We start from the raw sequence: 22500 nt of genomic DNA, 5'->3' as shown, positions 1-22500 counted from the left end.
TCACGATAAGCTTTGGTTCCATGGTTGTAATAAATGAACATGTTTTAATTTTAAGGGGCATGTTATCCATCGGCTAGGCATTGCAAATCTTCATTATAGAATATGCCTGTGTTATAAAATGGTTTATTATATATATATATATATATATATATATATATATATATATATATATATATATATATATGTGTGTGTGTGTGTGTGTGTGTGTGTGTGCGTGTGTGCGTGTGCATGTGCTTGTACATGTCTGTATGTATTTATGAAAGTATACAAGTAGTATTTTTAGAAAATGGCCAACTTAACAGTAAACTCTCCCTTTGATGTGAAAGGCTGGAGATTGCAGGTATCGTGTATATACAGTGCATAATGTTCTGAGTATATATCATGGTTCGTTACCTGTTTGTTCTCGACTTGTACAGCTTTCCAGTATTGAAACTATTAAAAAGTCTTTGAATATTATTCACTTTGGAGTAAACCAGCCTTGGAAGTAAATACCAAGTACTCCTACCCCGCAGATAGGCCCAGTGAATTTTTGCGTTCTTTTCCTCCCTTACGGTTGCCGAAATTGAGATCTCTGATAAAATGGTATTTAAAATCATTTAATATTAATTATGGCGAGGCTGCTACTAGGCTATTCATCACTAAAAAAGTTGGTAATTCTAAGCTGGCTGTCCGCGGTGAGCAAGCCTATGGCAATTGACGTTTTCCTATGTTATTTTACCTGCTGAACAAGAATTTAAAATAATATTTTGGCGGTCAGCTGTAACTAAAATGTAATTGACCCTTGAAAACTGTACGTCTGTACCAGTGGGTCGCATACAGCTCAAGGGTAAATTACAGTTTAGCAGCAGCCGACCGGCAAAATGTTACCCTAAATTCATGTAAAACAAGCAAAACAACACAGAAAAACGTCAATTGGCATAGCCTAGCTCAGATGGACACTATTCATTGCTTGCGACCCTGGCGAAGAAACTTAACAGGTAAACAAAGCCACCATCTTGGGTTATGTAACCACTAGGAAGCCATATGTTCAGCAGGGGGAAGATGGGGTTACGGTACTGCACAGAAGGTACGAGTTTGTAAAGTGACGTGGGACTTAAGTACTGTAGACATGGCAGTAATAACAGTTACCCAAAAAATAATACTTCTACATGAAAAGCACTATAACTCAGTAACACCAAAACACAGTTGACCTAACTAACTAATAATAAAGAAGGATAGTTTAGGAACCTTACCTTAAAGGGGTGCACATAGCCTACGTCCTACAGGGAATCATAAGCTCTCCAGCAATCAGATACAACAGTGGTCCCTGGTACAATGTACTCCTTAATAACGGCAAGCAAAGTCGCACTACTCCTGTCATCAACTGGCACCACGAAAAACTCTCTGGTCTGCCTGCAGGCACTACCAAAAACCCACTGGCCTCCAACAACCCTGCCTACATTATACTTTCGCTTGCCAAACTTTGCTTCGTCAATCTCGACAGTTGTACCAGGAATCCTTATAGCTCAGGTAGCAGTTCACACAGGTACATGGCAAATTCTCCTTAGTAACCGGCTTGGAGGAGAGAGAGGTTCTAGGGTTGCAGTCAGCCATCGTGCTACGTTGATGAGTGAGTGAACTGTGGGAGGCCAGTCTGCTGGTGGACAGTGCGGAACAGGGTAGGAAGGATGGAGTTGGGGAGGGTGTAAAAGGGTATTTCTGCTTCCAGTGTTGGGCGTGGTGGAACGGCACTACGCACCTTATGCACTTTTTAAAATAATCTTGCAAGCTCGTATGTTCTGGCAAGAGGTAATGTTTCTCTGCACGCGCCAGCCACAGGGCTTACAAAAAATGTAAGAAGAAAGGTTTCTGTTAACATCACTGAGAGAAAGTGGTAGCGAAACTTCCTGTAAGACCCTTCTCTTCCTACCCCATATACATGCTTCAGTTGTCTGCCAACAAATGTAGAGTAATTTTGTAAGTTATTTAAGGTAAAATCATGTTGCGGGAGATGTCAGTATATTTGTGAACGGAAAAGTATTAGAAGAAGGTTACATGCACAAGCTACAACAAATAGGAAACGGTCATAAAACAGTTGAGAAAAAGAAATACATGTCACTAACTGCATGTATCCCCCAAATTCTACTCCCTCAGTTGGAGGCATTGGGTGAACCGGAAGCTCCCCTGTAAGTCTGCGCATGCAGTACTAGTAATGCGTGAAAAGTGCCTTTGGAACGGCTCCCGCTGTCCACTTATTCACCTTTTTTTTTACGCTTGTTTTTCTTGTTCCAAATGACATATGTAACAGGAAATACAACAATAAGGTGCCCAAACATTTTCCCAAGTTATTTACCCCACACAAAACCACGAATTCCCAACAGGTCCCCCTTACCATTAGCTATTCTCGAAAGTGTTTTACCCTACCCAAAACCCTGATTGCCAGCAGGTCCCCTTTACCATTGGCTACAGTTCTAAGGTAAATTACAGCTTAATTACATTTGGCCGCCAAAATATTACTTTAAATTCTTGTTCAACAGGTAAAGTTCTATAGAAAATGGTCAACTGCTGGTTTTGATCTACCAAAAAGTTTTTAGGAAAGGAAGCGGCATCCATACTTTTCTGTCTGGATGTTTGTCCATTCAGTGGTTGTACTATGTGCGTATACGCACTGCAAAATGCACATCACACATGCACATTATATATATATATATATATATATATATATATATATATATATATATATATATATATATATATATATATATATATATATACAATGTAAATTGTTTATCACTGTAAGCTTTGGTTCCAGTGTGGTAAAAATGAATGTTTTCTCTTTAGGGGCATGTTATCCATTGGCTAGGCAATGCAAATCTTTAACCTTGAATATGCACATGTTCTAAAATGGATGAGTTTGTATTTAGGCATGTATATTGTCACAACTTAAGCTTTCCACTTGAACCATTCATTAATCCCCAGTGATGAGGGCAACACTTCATGTAGCGTAAAGTAGATTTACGAGGTGCATTAACAAACCAAAACTTAAATTAAACAAGAGTTTTACTATTTCAACTAACTTATGAATATTTCAACCATAATTACAAATAACCACTTAATAACTGCAGTGAACAAAAGAACCATAAGCACCGGATAATGAACTCAAAGACGTAGCTGTAATGAGTTTGGAAGTTAACATTTCCGAGGATTACATAAAGGAAAAACAGGAGGTAATTTCATACACTATGTACAGTACAAAAACCAACCAATAGATGGCGCTAACAGCATATGCATAATAGGTGGGTTATCACAGTTACTACATAATGATAGTTATTATAGTATTACAACATAGTGATAGGAGGGTTATCATAGTTCCCCCTTGTTAGGAATGAAATTACCGTGACATTTTCATTTCTGACCAAGACACGATAATGCATCTGCAATAGTGTTGCTTGACCCTCGAATGCTGTGGATCTTAATGTTGTATGTAGACAGAATGTATGACTATCAAAGAAGTTTCTTGTTGGTAAGCTTGGCCCTTTCTAGAAACATAGCGGCTTGTAGTCAGTGTAAATGATGCCACTTTCAGCACCTTCCAGATAGGGACGAAAATGAAGGACAATTGCAACTATGCCAAACAGTTTTTTCTCAATGGTAGGCCATCCTAGTTGAGTGCCTTTGAATGCTCCAGAGTAGTAAGATATAGGCAGTAGTCGTTCTAGCAAAGGAGGAAAAGTACTTGTTCCATTATTTATTTCCTGCAGTAGGACACTGCCAAATCCTGTATTACAAGCATCTACCTGTATAAAAAAAAAAAGGTTTAGCAAGATTGGGAGCTTGCAACAAAGGAGATGAAGTCATGAATAACTTTAGCTGCTGGAAGGCCTTGTCGTGATCCTGAGTCCAGTGAAACCTTACTTTGCTTGATGTTAAGGCATGTAAAGGAGAAGTTATGATGGCAAAGGTAGGACAAAATTTTTTAATAATATAATACCATACCTAAGAATGTTTTGAGTTCTTTTTTGTCACTAGGAGTGGGAAATGAAGTTATTGCCTTTACATTTGCATCCTTCGGTAATATGGAGCCACTGCCAATGACATGACCCAGGTATGTAACCTTTGCCTTACCAAATGAGCTCTTAGCTAAATTAATAACAAGGTTAGCTTTCAGGAGTCTTTTGAAGAGTTCTTTTAAGGTCTTAAGATGTTCGTCCCAGGTGTTACTAGCAATCACTATGTCGTCCAAATAAGCATACACGAGCTCCAAACCACGATGACTTCATGGACCATTCTTTGGAATGTAGATGGAGCATTAGTCATCCCAAATGGTAAAACTTTATATTCAAAGAGACCAAAAGGTGTTATAAAGGCTGAAATCTCTTTTGCCCTATCTGTTAATTTAATTTGATAATAACCCTGCAAGAGGTCAATCTGGATAATATATTTAGAATTACTCACAGAGTCAATAATATCTGCAGTTCTAGGTAATGGACAAGCATCCTTGACTGTTACAGAATTAACCTCTCTATAATCCGTATGCATACGATAGGAATTGTTAGGCTTTTTGGCTAAAATACAAGGTGATGCCCAAGGAAACTTACTTGGCACAGCCAAATCTAGTTTTAATAAATACTCAACCTCAGCCTTCAAGGCTTGTAATAAACAATGTGACACCCAGTAAAAAGGTTGACGAACAGGACTGGTGTTGAGTTCAAGCACAACATCATGTTTCATCAAGGTACAGCAACCAGGAGTGTCTGAACATATAGCAGAATAAGACCTCAGAAGGGCCTCCAGTTCTTCACTTTCCACCTTAGGGAGATGACCAAGTTTCTTCCTCGTCTGGTTCGAGAGGAACGAGACATTTAACATCAGCTGCCCTCATCACTGGGAATTAATGAATGGTTCAAGTGGAAAGCTTAAGTTGTGATTATATATATATATATATATATATATATATATATATATATATATATATATATATATATATATATATATATATATATGATTAGCAAGAATTCAGCAAATTGCCTCCCCCTAATGTCAAGTTGTGATTATATTATATATATATGGTGCTTGCTTTGTTGTTGTTGGTTGTTCTGTTGTGTTTCATTTACTGCCCGCCGATCGATAGACCATCTGTCTATCGACTTAAAAACAAGGGTTTAAAAGATTAAGGGCCGCTCCCATTTTTGATAAAGATATTTCCTTCGAGGCAAAAGTAATCTGGCTTGGGTGTTTCTCCTACAGGCCAAAACCTCCCCTGCGGGCAGCAGGTGCAATGAGTCAAAACATCTGTGTTGGACGCACCCCCTGCCCCATAGCAGGGGATAAAAAGCAGAAACCCACGAGGTCGACACACACACACGCGCTGGAAGATATGGAATGAAGACGTCCCCAACACCTGGCCCCATCGATGCCCTTGCATCCTAACCACGTGGCCCTTTCCAAAGTATACTTCTCCTCGTGCCCTTCGACCGTATTCCTCGAGCCCACACGCCATTGCTTGGAGTTTCGAGGAGTCCCCATCGCCTTGCCCCTTTACGGAAGCCCTTGCATCTCACCACGTGGAAGAAACTCGCCCTCGGAAATCGCAAGTCATCCACGGACCGCCTTCTACGCGCCCTCGGAAAAACTGCTAAGGTAAAGTGCCCTGGAAGAGCCCCATTTCAGTCACGCTTTTGTCTCGTAATATTTTCTTAAAGAGAAAGCCAGAAATCTCCCTTGTCTAATGTCCGTGCGCCTCTTGCATCGGCAATATTAATTCTTTATTACTCCTTTGGCACCCTAAGTGCAGCTTCAATTCATTATTTTTTTGTCTATTTTCATTACTGGCGTATAATGTGCATATCTCTCATTTCAGAGGGATCCTATTTCGTGGAAGCTTCTCGGACTGTGGCTGGAATTCCCCAGTTTCATTCAATCTACTTGAGTTCCTCTTTCCCGTACTAATGTCATTTATGTAAATACACTACTTTAAATGTGCCCACGTGTTTTACGTAATATTTCCCTCAGTAACCAGAGCCCTATGCTCATATGAAATTCTCCTTTGTTTTCCTTTTTTTTTACGTTTTCCCGTACCCACGAAGTCAGAATCACAAGGCTAAATTACCTTAAATTGTTGCTACCTGTCTCACAGAGCATATTTCAAACTAAAACCACGGAAAAACGTAAAAATGGCGACCTGGCCATAGATCTCGTTTTGCAGTTGCAGTTCCCTAGTGTTGCTTTATTGCATTTGCAACGTGCCAGATCAGCTATTAGCAAAGCTAAGCTGGGTACGAGACAATTACAACCTTATGTGTAAAACCAGCACACAGATCCAGAAAATTCCACGTAAGTAATGTGTTTATCTTAGCAAAACCTTTTTACAATCGTGACTGTTCCTAGGAATTAGAAATAGGGACGCATGTATTCACTGAGAGAAAAGAACCGCCGTATTAGATTCGTTAATGCATGCCTTTCAGGATAGGTAGTTAGGAAATAACCAGTGCTAACCATCCTTTGCTTCGAGGAATAGTGCGAAATTCCTCTGTGTTAAAATCCTTGCCATATTCTTGCTTCGAGGAATAGTGCGAAAGAAATTCCTCTGTGATAAATTTTACTTCCATATTTCGAATTAGTGAACTGTTATTTAGGCGCGAATAAATTCCCACGTGGGACACGACGAAGTCAGCTTGCATTGCTGAAAATTCTCTCAGTGTAGTTAGAATTCGAGTTAGGTGTTAGGAAAGCGAAATTTAAACTCCGCTTATAGGGAAAATTACTAGGCCGTTGTACTGTTATCCTCTCAGACGACTGGGAAATTCCCGAATCCCAGACGGTATATAAATATACGGGTTCATTCACCCAGAATCTAAAAATACCTCCGGTGTTCGCCAAACGACCTGCACCCCCACCCCCACCCATGCCCGCGTGTGTAGCATTTTTTTTTTTTTCCCCATTCTTTTCCCAGCATACATTTTTCTTTGGGTTTCCCGTTAGTAATTTCTAAGTCCTAAGGGACGAATCGTATTTCAAGTCCTAAGTGACTCCTAAAATTCTACGTCGTACGTGGCGAGAATTCCTCCAAATTCCAGTCCTCAACTCCTAAAATTCTATGTCGCTGGCGAAATTCTCTAAATTCAGTCCTCAGAGACTCCTAAAATCTCCTCGTGACTCCTAAAATTCTCTCCAAATTCCAGTCCTCAGAGACTCCTACTAAAATTCTACGTCGCACGTGGCGAGAATTTCTCCAAAGACTCCTTCCAGTCCTCAGAGACTCATACTAAAATTCTACGTCGCACGTGGCGAATTTCTCCAAAACCCAAAATTAAGTCCTTTTGAGACAGAGTTCACACCTATCTAAGCCCTTCTGATCAGTCTGTAAGGACTGGGGAAATTGGTTGTTCCTCCAGTCCTCAGAGACTCCCTAAAATTCTCTACACACAGACAGGTAAAACGGACATAAAAGGTTCAGAATTTCTCCAAAAACAGATTCAAGAGACAGTCCTCAGAGACTCATCAGTAAAATTCTACATATGTTGCATGAGATTCAAGACACATTAATGGATACAATGCAATAGCATAATAAATGAAATTTCTCCAAATTCCAGTCCTCAGAGACTCCATAAAAGTAGTGGTGATTCAATGCTTAGGAGAAACAGACGGAAATATTGTATGGTTGAAATCGCGTTCCGAGACGCTCCTGTTTTGTCCTGTCGACTCCGATGATGACGATCGACTAACAACGAACACACACGCGTGTTTGGAAGAGACAGCGACTCTTACAAGTACTCCCCCAAGACGTGTGTAACGTCTTTGTTTGGAAGAGACTCGTGGCAAAATGTTCCCCCCAGTCCAACGAGAAATTGTCTCCTAAAATTGAAGGCGGAACCGCCAGCAGGAGCTCGAGGAGGACGGGAGCTGGTTGAAGAACGTCGGATGATCCTCCAAATTCGAGTCCTCATCCTTGGTAGACAGCTCAAGGATGACGTGGCTGGTCCTTCGTTGGTCAGCTCGTCCAGTGCCCGAGTGAAAAAGGAGGTTCTCAGTCAGGAACGAACAGCGAGGGCGAATTTCTCATTCCTGGCGTGGTCGTCATCTTGGGAACCCAAAATCCGGGGTCACCAGTGTAAGGACTTTTGAGACATACTGGCTGGGTGTTAACTGGTTTAGGTTGTTCACACACTAAATGTACAGAATCTTGGACTGATCATTCTAGTTCGTTAAACAACTCAGACAGGTAAAACGGACATAAAAGCTCTGTGCCGGCAGACAAACAGATGTCGATATCAAGAGACATGATTAACATACGGTGATGAAACATACATCAGTGGAAGGGTCAGTTCTACATATGGCCAATTGCATGAGATTCAAGACACATTAATGGATACAATGCAATAGCATAATAAATGTGAAATGGAGAGACCTTTGGCGTCTTCAAACAGAAACATACACACAGTTTGATACAGATTCGTTGGAACATTATGAGTACATGATTAGAATGCTTGCATGGCAATGCAAGTAGTGGTGATTGTACATACGTTAAGACAACAATGCAAGGGAGAAACAGACTTGTATGGTTGAAATCGCGTTCCCTGAGAAAGAAAACGAGACGCCTTTCAAGACACATCAAATTTTAACAAAAGCGTCGGGGCTCTTACAAGTCTAGTTCGTTAGAACAACTCTCCGCTCAGACTTACTAATCAAAATCTGTCTTATTCAATTCGACAGATCCATTCTCCTCAAGACAGTCTGAACAACAATTGAGTGTTTCAGATTCCTGCAATTGAGTCTTTTCAGACAACCTGAGTCTTCTCAGACATATCATATACCCATTATTTCAAGATGGCTAATACCAGAGCCCAACAAAACGAGGATTTCAAATTCTACATGTCCGCTGGGAAGGACATGGGACTATCGGGCAAGATCTGAGAGCATGGGTTCAAGAGCGAGTGGATGATGCCAAGGCGGAGAGAGCAAGAGAACGAAGAAGAGAGAGAGAGAGAAGAGAGTTGCCCAAGAGCAACGAGAGGCCAAAGAACGTGAGGAGAGAGAGAGAGAACGAGTTGCCCAAGAGCAACGAGAGGCCAAAGAACGTGAGGAGAGAGAGAGAGAACGAATTGCCCAAGAACAACGGGAGGAAAAAGAACGTGCAGAGAGGGAGAGAGAACGTGCAGAGAGAGAGAGGGAACGAATTGCCCAAGAACAACGAGAGGAGAGAGACAGAATCGCCCAAGAACAACGAGAGGAGAGAGAACGTGAGGAGAGAGAGAGAGACAGAATTGCCCAAGAGCAGGAGAGAGAGAACACGCCCATGAGCTCCAGGTGCTAGAACGACAGCACGCCACCCCCGCCCCCTGCCACGGGAATGAGTGCCCTCAGCCAAGCTCACTCGTTCATGCCAAAATGGACAGAGTCCGAACCCGAAGTATGGCTTGAAAGGGCCGAACGAGTCCTGGAGTGCTGCGATCTCTCCCCCGCGGAACTCTCCCTTGTTCTCACTAAATTCCTGGGCGGAAAGGCCCTCGTTGCCTACCACGCCCTTCCCGCAGACGATCGGGGAACTGGGAAGCCGTGACGCCAAGCAGTTCTGGCGTCGAGATTACCCCGAGCGGTGGAGGAGACGTTGGAGAGAGCAGCCCAGAGAAGCAGGCCAGACTTGGTCCGATTGGGCGTACCATTCGGAGCGGGCGTTGACAAAATGGCTCGATTCCAAAGGAGCCACTAACACCGCCGAGGTACTCGAGCGGTTTAAATTCGAGCATTTCCTGCGCTACGCCCCTCCTGCCCTCGCCACTCATATAGTGGAAAAAGCCCCAGCAACACTCACTGAGTGTTGCCGAATAGCAGATATGTGGGAAACTCACCACCCTCAAGAAGGATCCATGGGGCGGAAAATAAATCCCCCGTCCCTCCTCGGAGGTTCAAATTCCCACAAAAATGGGAACTCGGGCAAGCCCCTACCTTGCCATTATTGCAAGAAAACGGGGCATTCCTTCGAACAGTGCCGGAACAAGAAACCGGCTCCTCTCTCTCCCGGAAAACCGACAAATAACTCGCCTGTGCCCTCCACAGGGGCAGCGCGGAAAGATTTCAGCCAGACATTTTGCACGGCGTGCAAGGTTTATGGCCATTCTCCCACATGGGCAAAATGCCCATGCAATAATAAAGTAAATACTCCCACCGTCGCCTTGGCCGTCACAGATCCCCAGTCATTAGGCCCTCCCGCCGAAGGGCCCAGTATCGTGACTCCTCCACGAGGTAGCCACCCGCGCGCCGAGTCACTGCATTCGAGGACTCGGGCGCACAAATCTCCCTCATCCGAAGGGACAGAGTTCCCCTACGGAGCTATCGTCAATAGACGAAAACTCGTCACGATCGAGGAATAAATCAATTTAAAATGATACTCCCTACGGTCCAATTGAGAGTCACAAGACCTCACCAATCCAAAATTTGCAATCTTGCAGTAGCAAGCCATCTCCCGGGAGGCTATGACGTCATCCTGGGACAGGACTTTCAGTCCCCACCGAAATCACGACAATCTAGGGGTCCCCATTCCCCGAATCATTCCGCGGGCGCGAGTAATCCTCCCCCGCTTCTCCCTCAGTCAAGACTGGCGCCCCCTGGGTACCAGGAGGACGTGCAGTCCCCACCAGTGCCACCTGAGTACAATGTACAGTGGCCCCCTCGATCGGTTCCCGATCCAATTCCAGTGCCCGGCCCTGCCTCAGTGCCAGTGCCAGGGCCCCAATCAGATCTCCCTTCAGGAGATGCCAAATTCCTGCCGGTGCCACTTGCATGCCCCGAGCAGGGCCAAGCTTCGTCCGTCCTGACCGACGAGCCCAAGAAACCTCTGATAGCGCCTGACGCTGCCCTAGTGCCAGCACCAAAGCGCTACGCCGATCTCCATTCACGGGATCCAACTCAGGACCCCCTCTCTTCCCCCGGCCTGGCACCGCTACCAGCGTCGGTCAGAGAGACAGTTCCTCCCAACCACCGCGGAAGCTCACCTGCAGGTGCGGCCTCGCAACCCGTGCCTGAGCTGGTCAACGTTACCTGCGAGCCGCTCACGCCCCCCCCGACCGCCTCCTCTCTGCCTCAGCCCGTCGCCGACGCAATTGCAAGTCAGGATTCTGCCATATCTCCCTTGGCCGATGAACTACAAGAGCTGCGACGGATTATGGTAGAACCAGCACGGAACGCTCCTGCGTCAGCTGTCGCAGCAGCAGGCCCAGGTGGCACTCCGTGCCGCCCTCCGGTCGCGGGCCCTCCGCTTCCCCGGCCGAGGACGACTGTCCCATTAAGAAAGGCTCAATTCGAAATTACCACGGGCGTGGGAAATTCCAGGTAATTTACAAAGAGCTCCCATGGCACCTGTGCCACCATTTCATCTTTCGAAGGTCTTGGCACCCCTAATCCAGAAGGGGATGTCAGGCCCTCCTCTATCTTCCTCCGTTCCTCAGGAACTTCTATCTCTTATCACCTTCTATTTAATCTTCCCTTAAATTATCCCCACAAGAGGCAATTAAATACGGGATACCATTCCCCACACAATGTATAAATCATTAAGAATAACAGAGTGAGAAGTGGCACGCCCTTGCGCCCATACCTTGGCACCGGGCGTGCGTGTCAGCCCTCTCCTGAAGGAGTCGCGCCTTCGGGTGCACTTTCTCGCTCTGGGACTGAAGTGATAGTCCGGGCCGTAATTTATAGGCGAAGGACAATAAATTCCCGCCTAACACACAAAAAATCCTCACTCTTTTTCTCTTAGCTCTTCTGCCAATATCATTTACCTTCTTTAGTCATTTAGTTATCTTTATTTTAATGAATCGTGAGTCATAAACTCTTGCCCTTGTGATTTAAATGTCCCTTTCGTAATCTCTGAGGGACGTGTCCCGCCTTTCATATGCGGTCAAGTTTCATTCGTAACACCATGGGGATGCTTCACCAAGTAACCTCTAGTAAAGGTGGTCTTAAGCTTCTTTTTCCCCTATTCTATGTATCGGCGATGTTTGTCAAAATGTCAGACTGCCCCGAGGCATAAAGACGTACTGATGCGAAAACAACCCAGCGCCAGACCCTGAAAGGGGTCAGAGAGAGCCTAGAGGTCACGCAAGGCACACGTGTGTGTAACAAATTCTTTGTGCTTGCCCTCTTACTGTTTTTCATAGGTATTAGTGAGCTGACCCGGTTCCTTTCAAGACTTCCGATCGTCAGTTGCATGCGCAGTGACCTACATCAACGGTAAGTTTTGAAATTTGCCAAATTTTCGTTGACTCGCTAGTATCTCTTTCTGTATTTCCAGTTCCTTTGTTTTCCCTCTTCACCACCATCTACGATAATGTGGTATAACCAATTTACTTTTATGAAGTCTTGTGTAAGAATAATTAACATTGCTTAGCGACTGTGTAACCTATTCCCGTGCAGTAAATAGCAATTAGGGAAGGTTAAGTAAGTAATTTTCAGCATTCAGGCAGCCTCGTGTCTCGGTCCCATTGTTTGGAAGATAATTAGCCTTCAATAATAGGAACTGTGTACAATATCTCAAACACTTCATTGCGTTATAACTCTACTTGAAGCAAGGGAAAATTGACTGTGTCCGACATGGGCGAAAGTTTATGTAATTTCCTTTGCTAACCGCACATTCTTTCTTTGTCGGGAACAATTGGGGAGTAAGGGGGTTTGATGTAAGCCATGTGTTGCAGAGTAACCCATTATTACCAGTATTGTTTTTCCCCGACTGGCGACCTGATTTAATTAAGTAATTGTCTGTCTTTGAGGTTAACTGTAACTTTAATTAACAGGTTCCATGTGTCATTGGCAACTCAGGACCTCATAAATTACATTAATTAATTAATAAACTCATCAGCCAAGCCCCACACGTAACAATATATATATATATATATATATATATATATATATATATATATATATATATATATATATATATATATATATATATATATATATATATATATATATATATATATGCATATATATATTATATATATACAGTATGTGTGTATGTATATATATATATATATATATATATATATATATATATATATATATATATATATATATATATATATATATATATAAAATTACCTGTATTGTTTTTCCCTGACTGGCGACCTTATTTAATTAAGTAATTGTCTGTCTTTGAGGTTAACTGTAACTGTAATTGACAGGTTCCGTGTGTCATTGGCAACTCAGGACCTCATAAATTACATTAATTAATTAATAAACTCATCAGCCAAGCCCGCACGTAACAATATATATATATATATATATATATATATATATATATATATATATATATATATATATATATATATATATATATATATATATATATATATATATACACAATATACATATATATATATATATATATATATATATATATATATATATATATATATATATATATATATATATATATATATATATATATATATATATATATATATACATATATATATAATTTATATATATATATATATATATGTGTGTATATATAACATATATGTATATGTATATATGCATATATATACATATATATAAATACATATATATATACATACATACATACATATATATATATATATATATATATATATATATATATATATATATATATATATATATATATATATATAACACTCGTTCGTTTTAGAACAACTGCAAATTCAAGGTTAAAGATTTGCAATACCTAGCCGATGGATAACACGTCCCTAAAGAGATAATATTCATTTACTGCCACCTTGGTACCGAAGCTTATAGTGATAAACATATTTTAAAATGTGAGGACATCGAGAATGTAGTGCGTGAATGTATTAAAAAAACACATCTTTCGTTCATTTTATTTCTGCATGGTGCCTGCAAATGTTTGAATTTATTTTAGTAATTTCTGGAACCAATAAGGTAGATGGGTTTAGTACAGGTTAAGCCTAAAATTTAAGAAGTTTATTGCTATCCATGTAATAAGTCATAAAATAATTTTATTAATTTTGTAACTTTTAAAGTAACCACTTCGTCAACAGTGATATGTTGATCTGGCAACAGTGCAAACGTACTCTGACCTTGCCTGAGATATAAATAGCTTTTGCTACCTTAGAAGTGACTATGTATACCTTCATTCGTTTATACGGTGGATGCAAACGAACATTATCACTTCTGGAAAAAGAAACGATAAATAGTGCACATGTATTGTGCATAAACTTACTGCCAGATGTGCTTCTTTAAACGTGACCATGGCACGTGCTGCACCAAAAAAGACGAAAAGAAAATCATACATCATTGGCTATGACACTTTTTTGCGTCTGTTCTTAAGAATTTGGCAACGCGATTGTTTCTCAGCGTTACTTTTGAGAGGGCAAGTATTTTTTTCATTAGGAAACAATATGCTTGTGTACCTGAAAAAATTTTATAAATCCCCTAATCTTTAAAATATATTTAAATATAATGTATATTGTTAATTCTGATATTTACTTCAGAAGTTAGGCCTACTTACAAAAATAGAAGACTGCTGCGCCAGAAGCACTAGTCTCGAAAATATAACGCCTGGATTTATGACAAATGTTTCTTGAGTTGCTTGTCTTATCAGATTCTAATGAATATTTTTTCAAGAAATTGGCCCGCGGTTTCAAAAGCTACATGATTATATTCCAGTTGATTACGATCGAGTTTCTAACTCGGATTTCAGGTATTTCTGTAATACATATACAATATCAGTATTGGATAATAGTACTCAGTTAAACAGACACTTTTAAACTTGCAGGGTAATGTTTACACATAGGAGGATTTTCTAAAATGTTGATGTTCTATGAAATCTGCATTGCATTTTCCCTAGATTTTTGTATTAATTATAGTCTGTTTACCTTTGTCAAAGCATGCCTTGTTAGATAGTGTTTGTACAAACTACAAAAAATAAAGTTCCTTTAGGAATGCTCGTTGATGAAAACTCTACAGGTTTATAAGATATTCCATTATTTAGGATAAACAACAATTTAAGTGACCTTTGATTAATGGTAACAGGCGTTAGGTTAGGTAAATTGTACAATTTAAACTGCTGCGATCATTGCTAAGATCATTTACCACCTGCCAAGGACTGACTCTGATAATTGAAAATGATGACAATAGTAATGTACCCACAACAGCATGGTTATTGACCCCAGTTTGTCGCATATCTCAAGTGCGCAGTGTAAGAGCCAAAATGTACCTGCTGCTATTTCCTTGTCGTTTATACTTAGCCATCCGAAATTCACATGCCTACCTCATGTCACCTTGGTAGGCATGGTCAGGAGTCCACTCTCTGGGAGGGCACTGAATTTGATTCATTGATCTGTCTCTATGCCGTTGCTGTAGATATAGTAGCTTTTTTTTATCTTTTATTAGAAAAATACATTAATGCAGTTTTATAGTTATTTCATAGTAACTAGATAAACATTCGGGTACAAATATCTGTATGAGGAGCGAGAGGAAGGGGTGGGATAGGAAGACGAATGCGTGGGGGAATAGCTCTTGGAACTTTGAAATGTATTCCGCAATATACAACTTTCAGTTTTCTGTAAAAGAAAACTATTGCGCCGGCTTTGTCTGTCCGTCCGCACTTTTTCTGTCAGCCCTCAGATCGTAAAACTACTGAGACTAGAGGGTATATTAATTATCCACCCTCCAATCATCAAACTTACCAAATTGCAGCCCTTTAGCCCCAGTAGTTTTTATTTTATTTAAGGTTAAAGCTATCCATAATCGTGCTTCTGGCAACGACATAGGATAGGCCACCACTAGGCCGTGGTTAAAGTTTCATGGGCCGCGGCTCATACATCATTGTACCGAGACCACCGAAAGATACATCTATTTTCGATGGCCTTGATTATACGCTGTACGGAAAACTCGACTGCGCAGAAGAATTTTTTACTTGTTTTCTTCTGATTTTTCTTGTTCTCTTCCCTTTTCCTGTTAATGGCTACAGTTAACCCACTTCCTTCCATCATGAATGTTGTAGCGTTGGTAGGTCGTATTCGCGTGACTCCCAGGTTCGAGCGCGACTCAGAATTTCTGTTTGTAGCGACATCTCATATTAGGCTGCCAGTCATCAGTCGATTTTGCATTAATAATTCATTTCTGGAACTTTCATTTCTTTGGGTGCATAAAGTGCCGGCATGCTTGACGGGTATAACTCATACATGTCAGGGAAAGCTTTTTATTTTTCTTAATACCAAAGTCTGCGCTCTTAAGACTTAGTTCATTGACTTCATTCCTTTCACGTTGTTCGCCGCAACTTTACCATGTTGACGGTTCTTTTAATAAAACATTAATATAAAAAATTCTTTGCAAAAGTTTTTACCAAAGTATTTTAAAAAACGGGAGAAAAGCAATTTTAGCTAAGTTAAGAAAATGTAATTTAGTTTTGGTTAGACTTTTATTGAAAATAAGTTTCGTACTCTTTATGACACTGTATTCGTTACATTTATGTGTTTACATATTCACATACACACTTGCAAACACACACACACACACACACACACACACACACACACACACACATATATATATATATATATATATATATATATATATATATATATATATATATATATATATATATATATATATATATATCTTCTTCTTCTTTTAACGTGCTTTTTTCCCATTTTTTTATGGGGTAAGCACGATGCCTTCTTTTGAAGGACTTTATATATATATATATATATATATATATATATATATATATATATATATATATATATATATATATATATATATATATATATATATATATATATTATAGGTATATATATACACACACATTATATATATATATATATATATATATAGTCTGATATTCCGCATCACTTTTTATCGAAATTAGGCTGCAATTACACATTCCTCAATCGTCAATGTTGAAACGATAACCATCATATTTCGAAGCAATAGCTGGTATCTTACTTGAGCTATTTCTGTATACAAATACTAATATACTAAAGTAGAAAAAATAATTTTTACATAAACGTTTGATATATGATTGGTATTGATTATAAAATGTTAGGAGGACTGTAATGAGTAAATATTGTTTACTGTTATTTATTTAACAGTAGAGCACACTGTGATAATAATGAATTTCATTGGCAAAGGTACAATGTTATGTTTTTCTTATGAATTTTTACGGCCAAGGGAATACTTATAGAAATGTTCACCTCAAACTAAACATTTATCAAGTAAAAATGAACATTTGTTCTGCTGAAAGTCTTAGTGACTTATCGTGCGTCATGTGTAGCTACATAGCGAGTACTGCGCTTACTAGTCGTCGAGCAAAAATGGCGTTCGACAGATTACATACTTCTTTGTATTTGTTGTTCTACACCAGTGATAAGTCTAATTCGTCGGAAATTAGGAAAACAACAAATGAACAAAAACGCGATAGTAAATACAAGTAATGAAAAATGACATACTTAAGCTAAAATAGTCATTTCCTTAATCTAACTCCTATAGTAGTTTGTACTTTAATCATAATGACACGAGACCTAGCAGGAAAGACCCTGTTCTGGACTGTGCTCGCTGTCTTGGCATTACCCCTTAGCCCCAGGGAGGTGGTCTGCTTGTGCTTCCTCGAACTTGGCTGTTGTGGAGGAATAAGAAAAAGGGGCGTTAGTCAGTACAATACATACCATGTCATTTACAATTATGATTATAGGTATAAATTAGTGTATACGTTTAATAACATGAGATAAATGTCCAACTTATTCAATATGCGTATTAATATCAGCGCTGTCTATTTCACTTCCAGACTGTTATTTCAACTAACATATCAGCAATTCAAAATGCTTTAGAATTCGAACTGAAGAAAAAGGAAGTATAATGTTTACAATAAAAAAAAATTCTATAAAAATTTTCCATTTTCAGTTTTTGTATTGTGTTAAAAGACTACGTAAGGAGGGAGAATGACAAATTATTCACTTAGCAAGATAGGCTCGACTGCCGATGGATGTTTTGAGCACTCAAGCAAAGTTGAGGTAAACAATAAATTCATCAATATACAGCCACTCGCAATTTTTTTTTTTTTCAGGATCTAGTGACAGAATACAGTATCCGTGTAAGGTTAGCCGCCATTGTCGAAACAGTATTATTCATGTATATGCACACTAATGTGTATTACATTACAAAATCATTTTCGTTTTTACAAGAAACTTTTTTTCTTTCTTTTATGAAGAATCAGCTGCATATCAGAAACGCCCTGTCTTAATACATATACCCAAAAATAAAGCCATTGGTTTACCAAGCTCTCTCTCTCTCTCTCTCTCTCTCTCTCTCTCTCTCTCTCTCTCTCTCTCTCTCTCTCTCTCAACATTTGCTTATATTTGCTCGAGTGTAAATTGAAAGAAATGCACAGATGTGAAGCTAGAGCCGTATATATGGAAATATGAGATGAACATTAATGGGAAGGTGAAAAATAGGTTGGATTTAATGACCGACTATGAATTGTTGGTGGCTCAACACAAGAAGGCATGTGGCAAGATTGGTTGCTCACCTAGTTTCCATAATTTTGAATAAAAGGAGTATTTATGTTAAGTTTGTTTATAAAGGGATGTTATGCATTTATTTGCATGTTGCCATGTGGGGACTATATCAGTAACTATTATCATGATGACTATATATTCTATGCCATGACCGCTGTGCAGTAGTTTCCCACAATGGTGATTTCTCCCTGACTGAAATTATCCTCGGAGAAATATACTCGTTTTTTTGTTACTTCTGAACTAAAACTCAGGACATGGTTACTTTTCGTGGTGAGTCGGCTTCACCATATTTACCTCTTTTCCATCATGGCTTTGTTTTACACTATGGGGTGTTAGCATTATGTACAATATTTTTTTTTAAATAATATAACTGTTATGTTTATAAGAATGAATGAGTGAATAGTAGTAGTGTCGACCTAACATTGTCCGCAACACGGTCATCTTTACAGTAATGGATGTTGACAGTGTTCCTCTTCAAACCAACGGCTACCAATCCTGAGTCCTTTGTCGGGCACTCTTAGATAAAACCAATCAATGGAGATTGTTAGTTGCATCTACAGTACAGATATTGAATTTAATAACCTGAGTTCCAGCCTGTCAAAATGTCCCTGAAAAGTCCTTGGAAGCTTTCTTAGAGGATTTGAGCTCCTTCACTTACCTTTCGTTCTTTGCTCTTTTTGCCTATCATAGTTGATGGCTGAGGGCATGAGCAGCCAGAGGAGAAAACTCGTCACGCACATAGCAGATAGAATCCACATGCTGACTGTGTAGCTGCCGCACATGTCGACGACAAAACCTACAATAAATTAGCTGGCTTTAATATTAAACAGAAGTGGGTGGAGAGCATGGGTTCTAAGTAGCCTCAAGAAGAGAAAAATAAAAAAGAAATATTTTATTTTCTATCTTAAAAAAATATGAGGCTCAGAAAAAAAATGATAAAGCTTATTAATACATATTGAAAACGAAAGAGAAAGTGGTGTTATTGCTGCCTTCTGTGAAAGTGTTTTGATTTTTGAACCATAAATATTATGATGAATTAGGTGTGCTGGGATTCATTCATTCTTAGCAAAAGCTATATGATTTGGACTGTTGAAATAGGATGGTAAAAGCACGTTGCAAACTTATTTATATGAAAAACTAATTTACCTGAAATTGTGCCGAAGAACAGGAAACCAATGCCCACCATCAACCCCGATGCACCGAAGACAGGGGCCAGGTTCTCTACGCCCATGTACTCGATCATAACGAGGTTGTAGAGGGCCATGTTGGCTCCTAGAGCACAACCGAAGATGCCCATCACGCCCTCTAGCCATTTCAGATCTTTCATTAGTGGAAATACTGTAATGAAATTATACATTCGATTAGAAAAGCATAGTTCTTTAGTTGTATAATGATGTATGGTATTTATGCGGAGCCTTCTTTCATTCGCTTCATCAAACCTAAAACGTTCTTTTTCTTTTGGAAAACCGATTCATTGCATTATCTGTTATAATATACAGTATCTCTCTCTCTCTCTCTCTCTCTCTCTCTCTCTCTCTCTCTCTCTCTCTCTCTCTCAATAAATAAATAAGTAAAAAACCAAGAAAACAGTTGGCCTTACTCAGCATGCTCAGTCCCAGGACCGCGTATCCTCCCATGTAACAAAGTTTCATGCTGAATCTCTGCCAGTCAGAAAGGGGAGAAACCACCATCCTGGTCAAGAGGTTACAGACGGCTGACACGGAGAGACACCAAGCCGAGTCTTGCAGAGAATGGCCCAGGTCCTGCATTGCAAATGGCATCATCATGACAAAGTTCAGGACACTGTTCATGCAAAGCATGTTCCCTGTGGCGATGATGGCCGCTCTAGGGGATTTCAGAACCGCTAGGTCTCTCAGTGCCGTCTTCACCATGCGATAGGCAGCCACAAACAACAATTTGGACTTCCCTCTTGCTGGAGTAGTCTCGTCAGCCTTTCCTTTTTCTGGATGGTCTTCCAGGTTAGTGGGCCAATTTTTGCTATAACCCTCTCGTAAGTTGCCTGACATAACAGTCCAAGTGCTGCCTTGTAATTCATAGCGTAATGGTAAAGACTCAATACTTTCAGACATTGTTCTTTTTTTGTACATTGCATAGTCCGTTAACATTAAACCCCTTTCATTATCATCTGCATCATCGTACTTTATTGTTACAACGCTACCACAATTTGGAATGTCGTTTGGTTTTAACTGTTTCAAATCATCTTGTAAATAGTCCCCCTCCTTGTAGACTGCTTGTCGTGAATGCCATTCAACAGGATGAAAGAACATAATCCCAATAAATCCGTTGAGTATGAGTGCACCAACAATGAGGTTAGCCCCATGGAAGCCGTATTCGTCCAACAGAAAGCGAAGTAGTAAGGGTCCCAAGATCTCGCCCGAGCAGATGCCCGTCATCATGATGGCATTAGCCATTCCCCGTCGTGTCTCGAAGTAAATTGGGACGATGAGGAAGCACATAGTCGTGACCAGTCCCCCTCCAATTCCTGGTTGAAACAGAAAAAGTGAAATAAACCATCTTGATTTTAAAAGTCGAGAACCAGCGTTACAACATTTCATAGATTATATACGAAAACGAATGTAATATGTTTATCTAAACTGTAAAACAAGTTATTGTTGTATCCTCTTATCAGTCATAGCATATTTCTTATAATGAAGAGCGGTTCTTCAGATGTTTCATTGTCAACATCATGCTACACTCACCACTCAACAACGAGAGAGAGAAGAAGAGAAAGGCCGGAGAAGGCGCGAAAGCAGAAACGAAAAGAGAAACGGACACCAAAGAAATCCCAACGAATCCCACTCCTCTCCATCCGAATTCATCCACCAGTGGTTGAACGAAGATGCCCATGATGTTCCAGAGAAATCCTTGGATGTTGAATATCCAGGCTGTGGTGACCGACGATGTTCCATTTGCTAATAAGTATCCAGAGAATAGGATTCCAAAACAGGGAAATAACATAGGCACCAGCATCTGGAAGAGGAATCACAGACAAATAAATAGCATTTTGGGGAGAGGGAATGAAATGGTGATTCAGTTTGTTAAACAAGCGCAAAGGAAAGGACCGAAAATTTTTTACAAAAGAAATCTTTGTTTTATGACAAAATTAACAATTAAACTAATAAAAACGTTGTGTTATTAGACAAAGGTAGAACGATGATTGTCAAACGGCATTCCCTTTTCGTGAAAATGGGGCCAATTGGCCGTGAAGCACTTCCTGATCACACGTCACGAGTACTAGAAACCTGGTGGGGGAGGGTGGGGAGATTCTCACTTAGATTTTTTTTTTTTCATGCACTTACTGGGAACCAATTTTTTTCAAGTCTGGTGCATTTCTAAGTTTAAAGGAGGAGCTGGACTGTATCATTAGACTGTCAACGTTCTCTCCTTTTTTCCATGATTCAGGACAGTCTAATTTTGTAATTTATATTAAGGGTCGTCCGTGAGTATGAACAGATTTGATTTTATAATGTAAAAAGGTTTTCACTGAGTATGGATGATTTGAGTTTTTCTTTATGTATGAACATACTTGAAAGATTTACAACTCGAGGGATTCTTTGTGTTTTTTTTTTTCAATCAATTAGCTTTTGTTAATGTAAAATCTTTAGTTTATGATTAGGACATTTCAAGGTATTCGTTTAAATACAAGCAGACGTCTGTACGTTCGGTGTAAGCGTATAATCTTGAATTCATATAAATACATGTTCATATGTATGAAGCTGTATTCAGATACGGACAAAAAGGAAGATAATTATTTGATAATATAAATGAAGTATTTCCATGTATTGTCATGGCCATCTGCATTTTTTATTTAATTGGCATACAAGAGTACCCAGACCAGTAATAAAACGGTTTCTTTAATAACGCCACATGTTGGTATAATTTTGATCACGTACTTTTCATTGCGGACACTTCATAACTTCAGAAATGAATAGCACTTTAAGCGTGAAATCTCGTAAATGAAACTTTAGTAGAATTATTGTCTAAAACAATTACG

At 39.7% G+C, this 22500-nt stretch overlaps 1 protein-coding gene and 1 long non-coding RNA gene across 2 annotated transcripts in view; one reads left to right on the top strand and one right to left on the bottom strand.

Moving 5' to 3' along the window:
• LOC136826620 (uncharacterized) overlaps positions 1-22500 on the top strand; it is a 356833-nt gene that overhangs the window by 233771 nt on the left and 100562 nt on the right. The window lies entirely within an intron of this gene.
• The window catches only part of LOC136826539 (uncharacterized), a 100829-nt gene that overhangs the window by 60444 nt on the left and 17885 nt on the right, over positions 1-22500 (bottom strand). The window contains 7 exon segments of the mRNA XM_067083722.1: positions 4435-4818; positions 14040-14139; positions 17542-17587; positions 19144-19281; positions 19632-19823; positions 20086-20988; positions 21206-21476. Coding sequence (XP_066939823.1) covers positions 4435-4818; positions 14040-14139; positions 17542-17587; positions 19144-19281; positions 19632-19823; positions 20086-20988; positions 21206-21476 — 2034 coding nt within the window.

This window comes from Macrobrachium rosenbergii, chromosome 41 (genome assembly GCF_040412425.1).
Source record: "Macrobrachium rosenbergii isolate ZJJX-2024 chromosome 41, ASM4041242v1, whole genome shotgun sequence".
Lineage (NCBI taxonomy): Eukaryota > Metazoa > Arthropoda > Malacostraca > Decapoda > Palaemonidae > Macrobrachium > Macrobrachium rosenbergii.
Note: the sequence above shows the minus strand (reverse complement) of the source record. Positions and strands in the feature narration are given on the sequence as shown.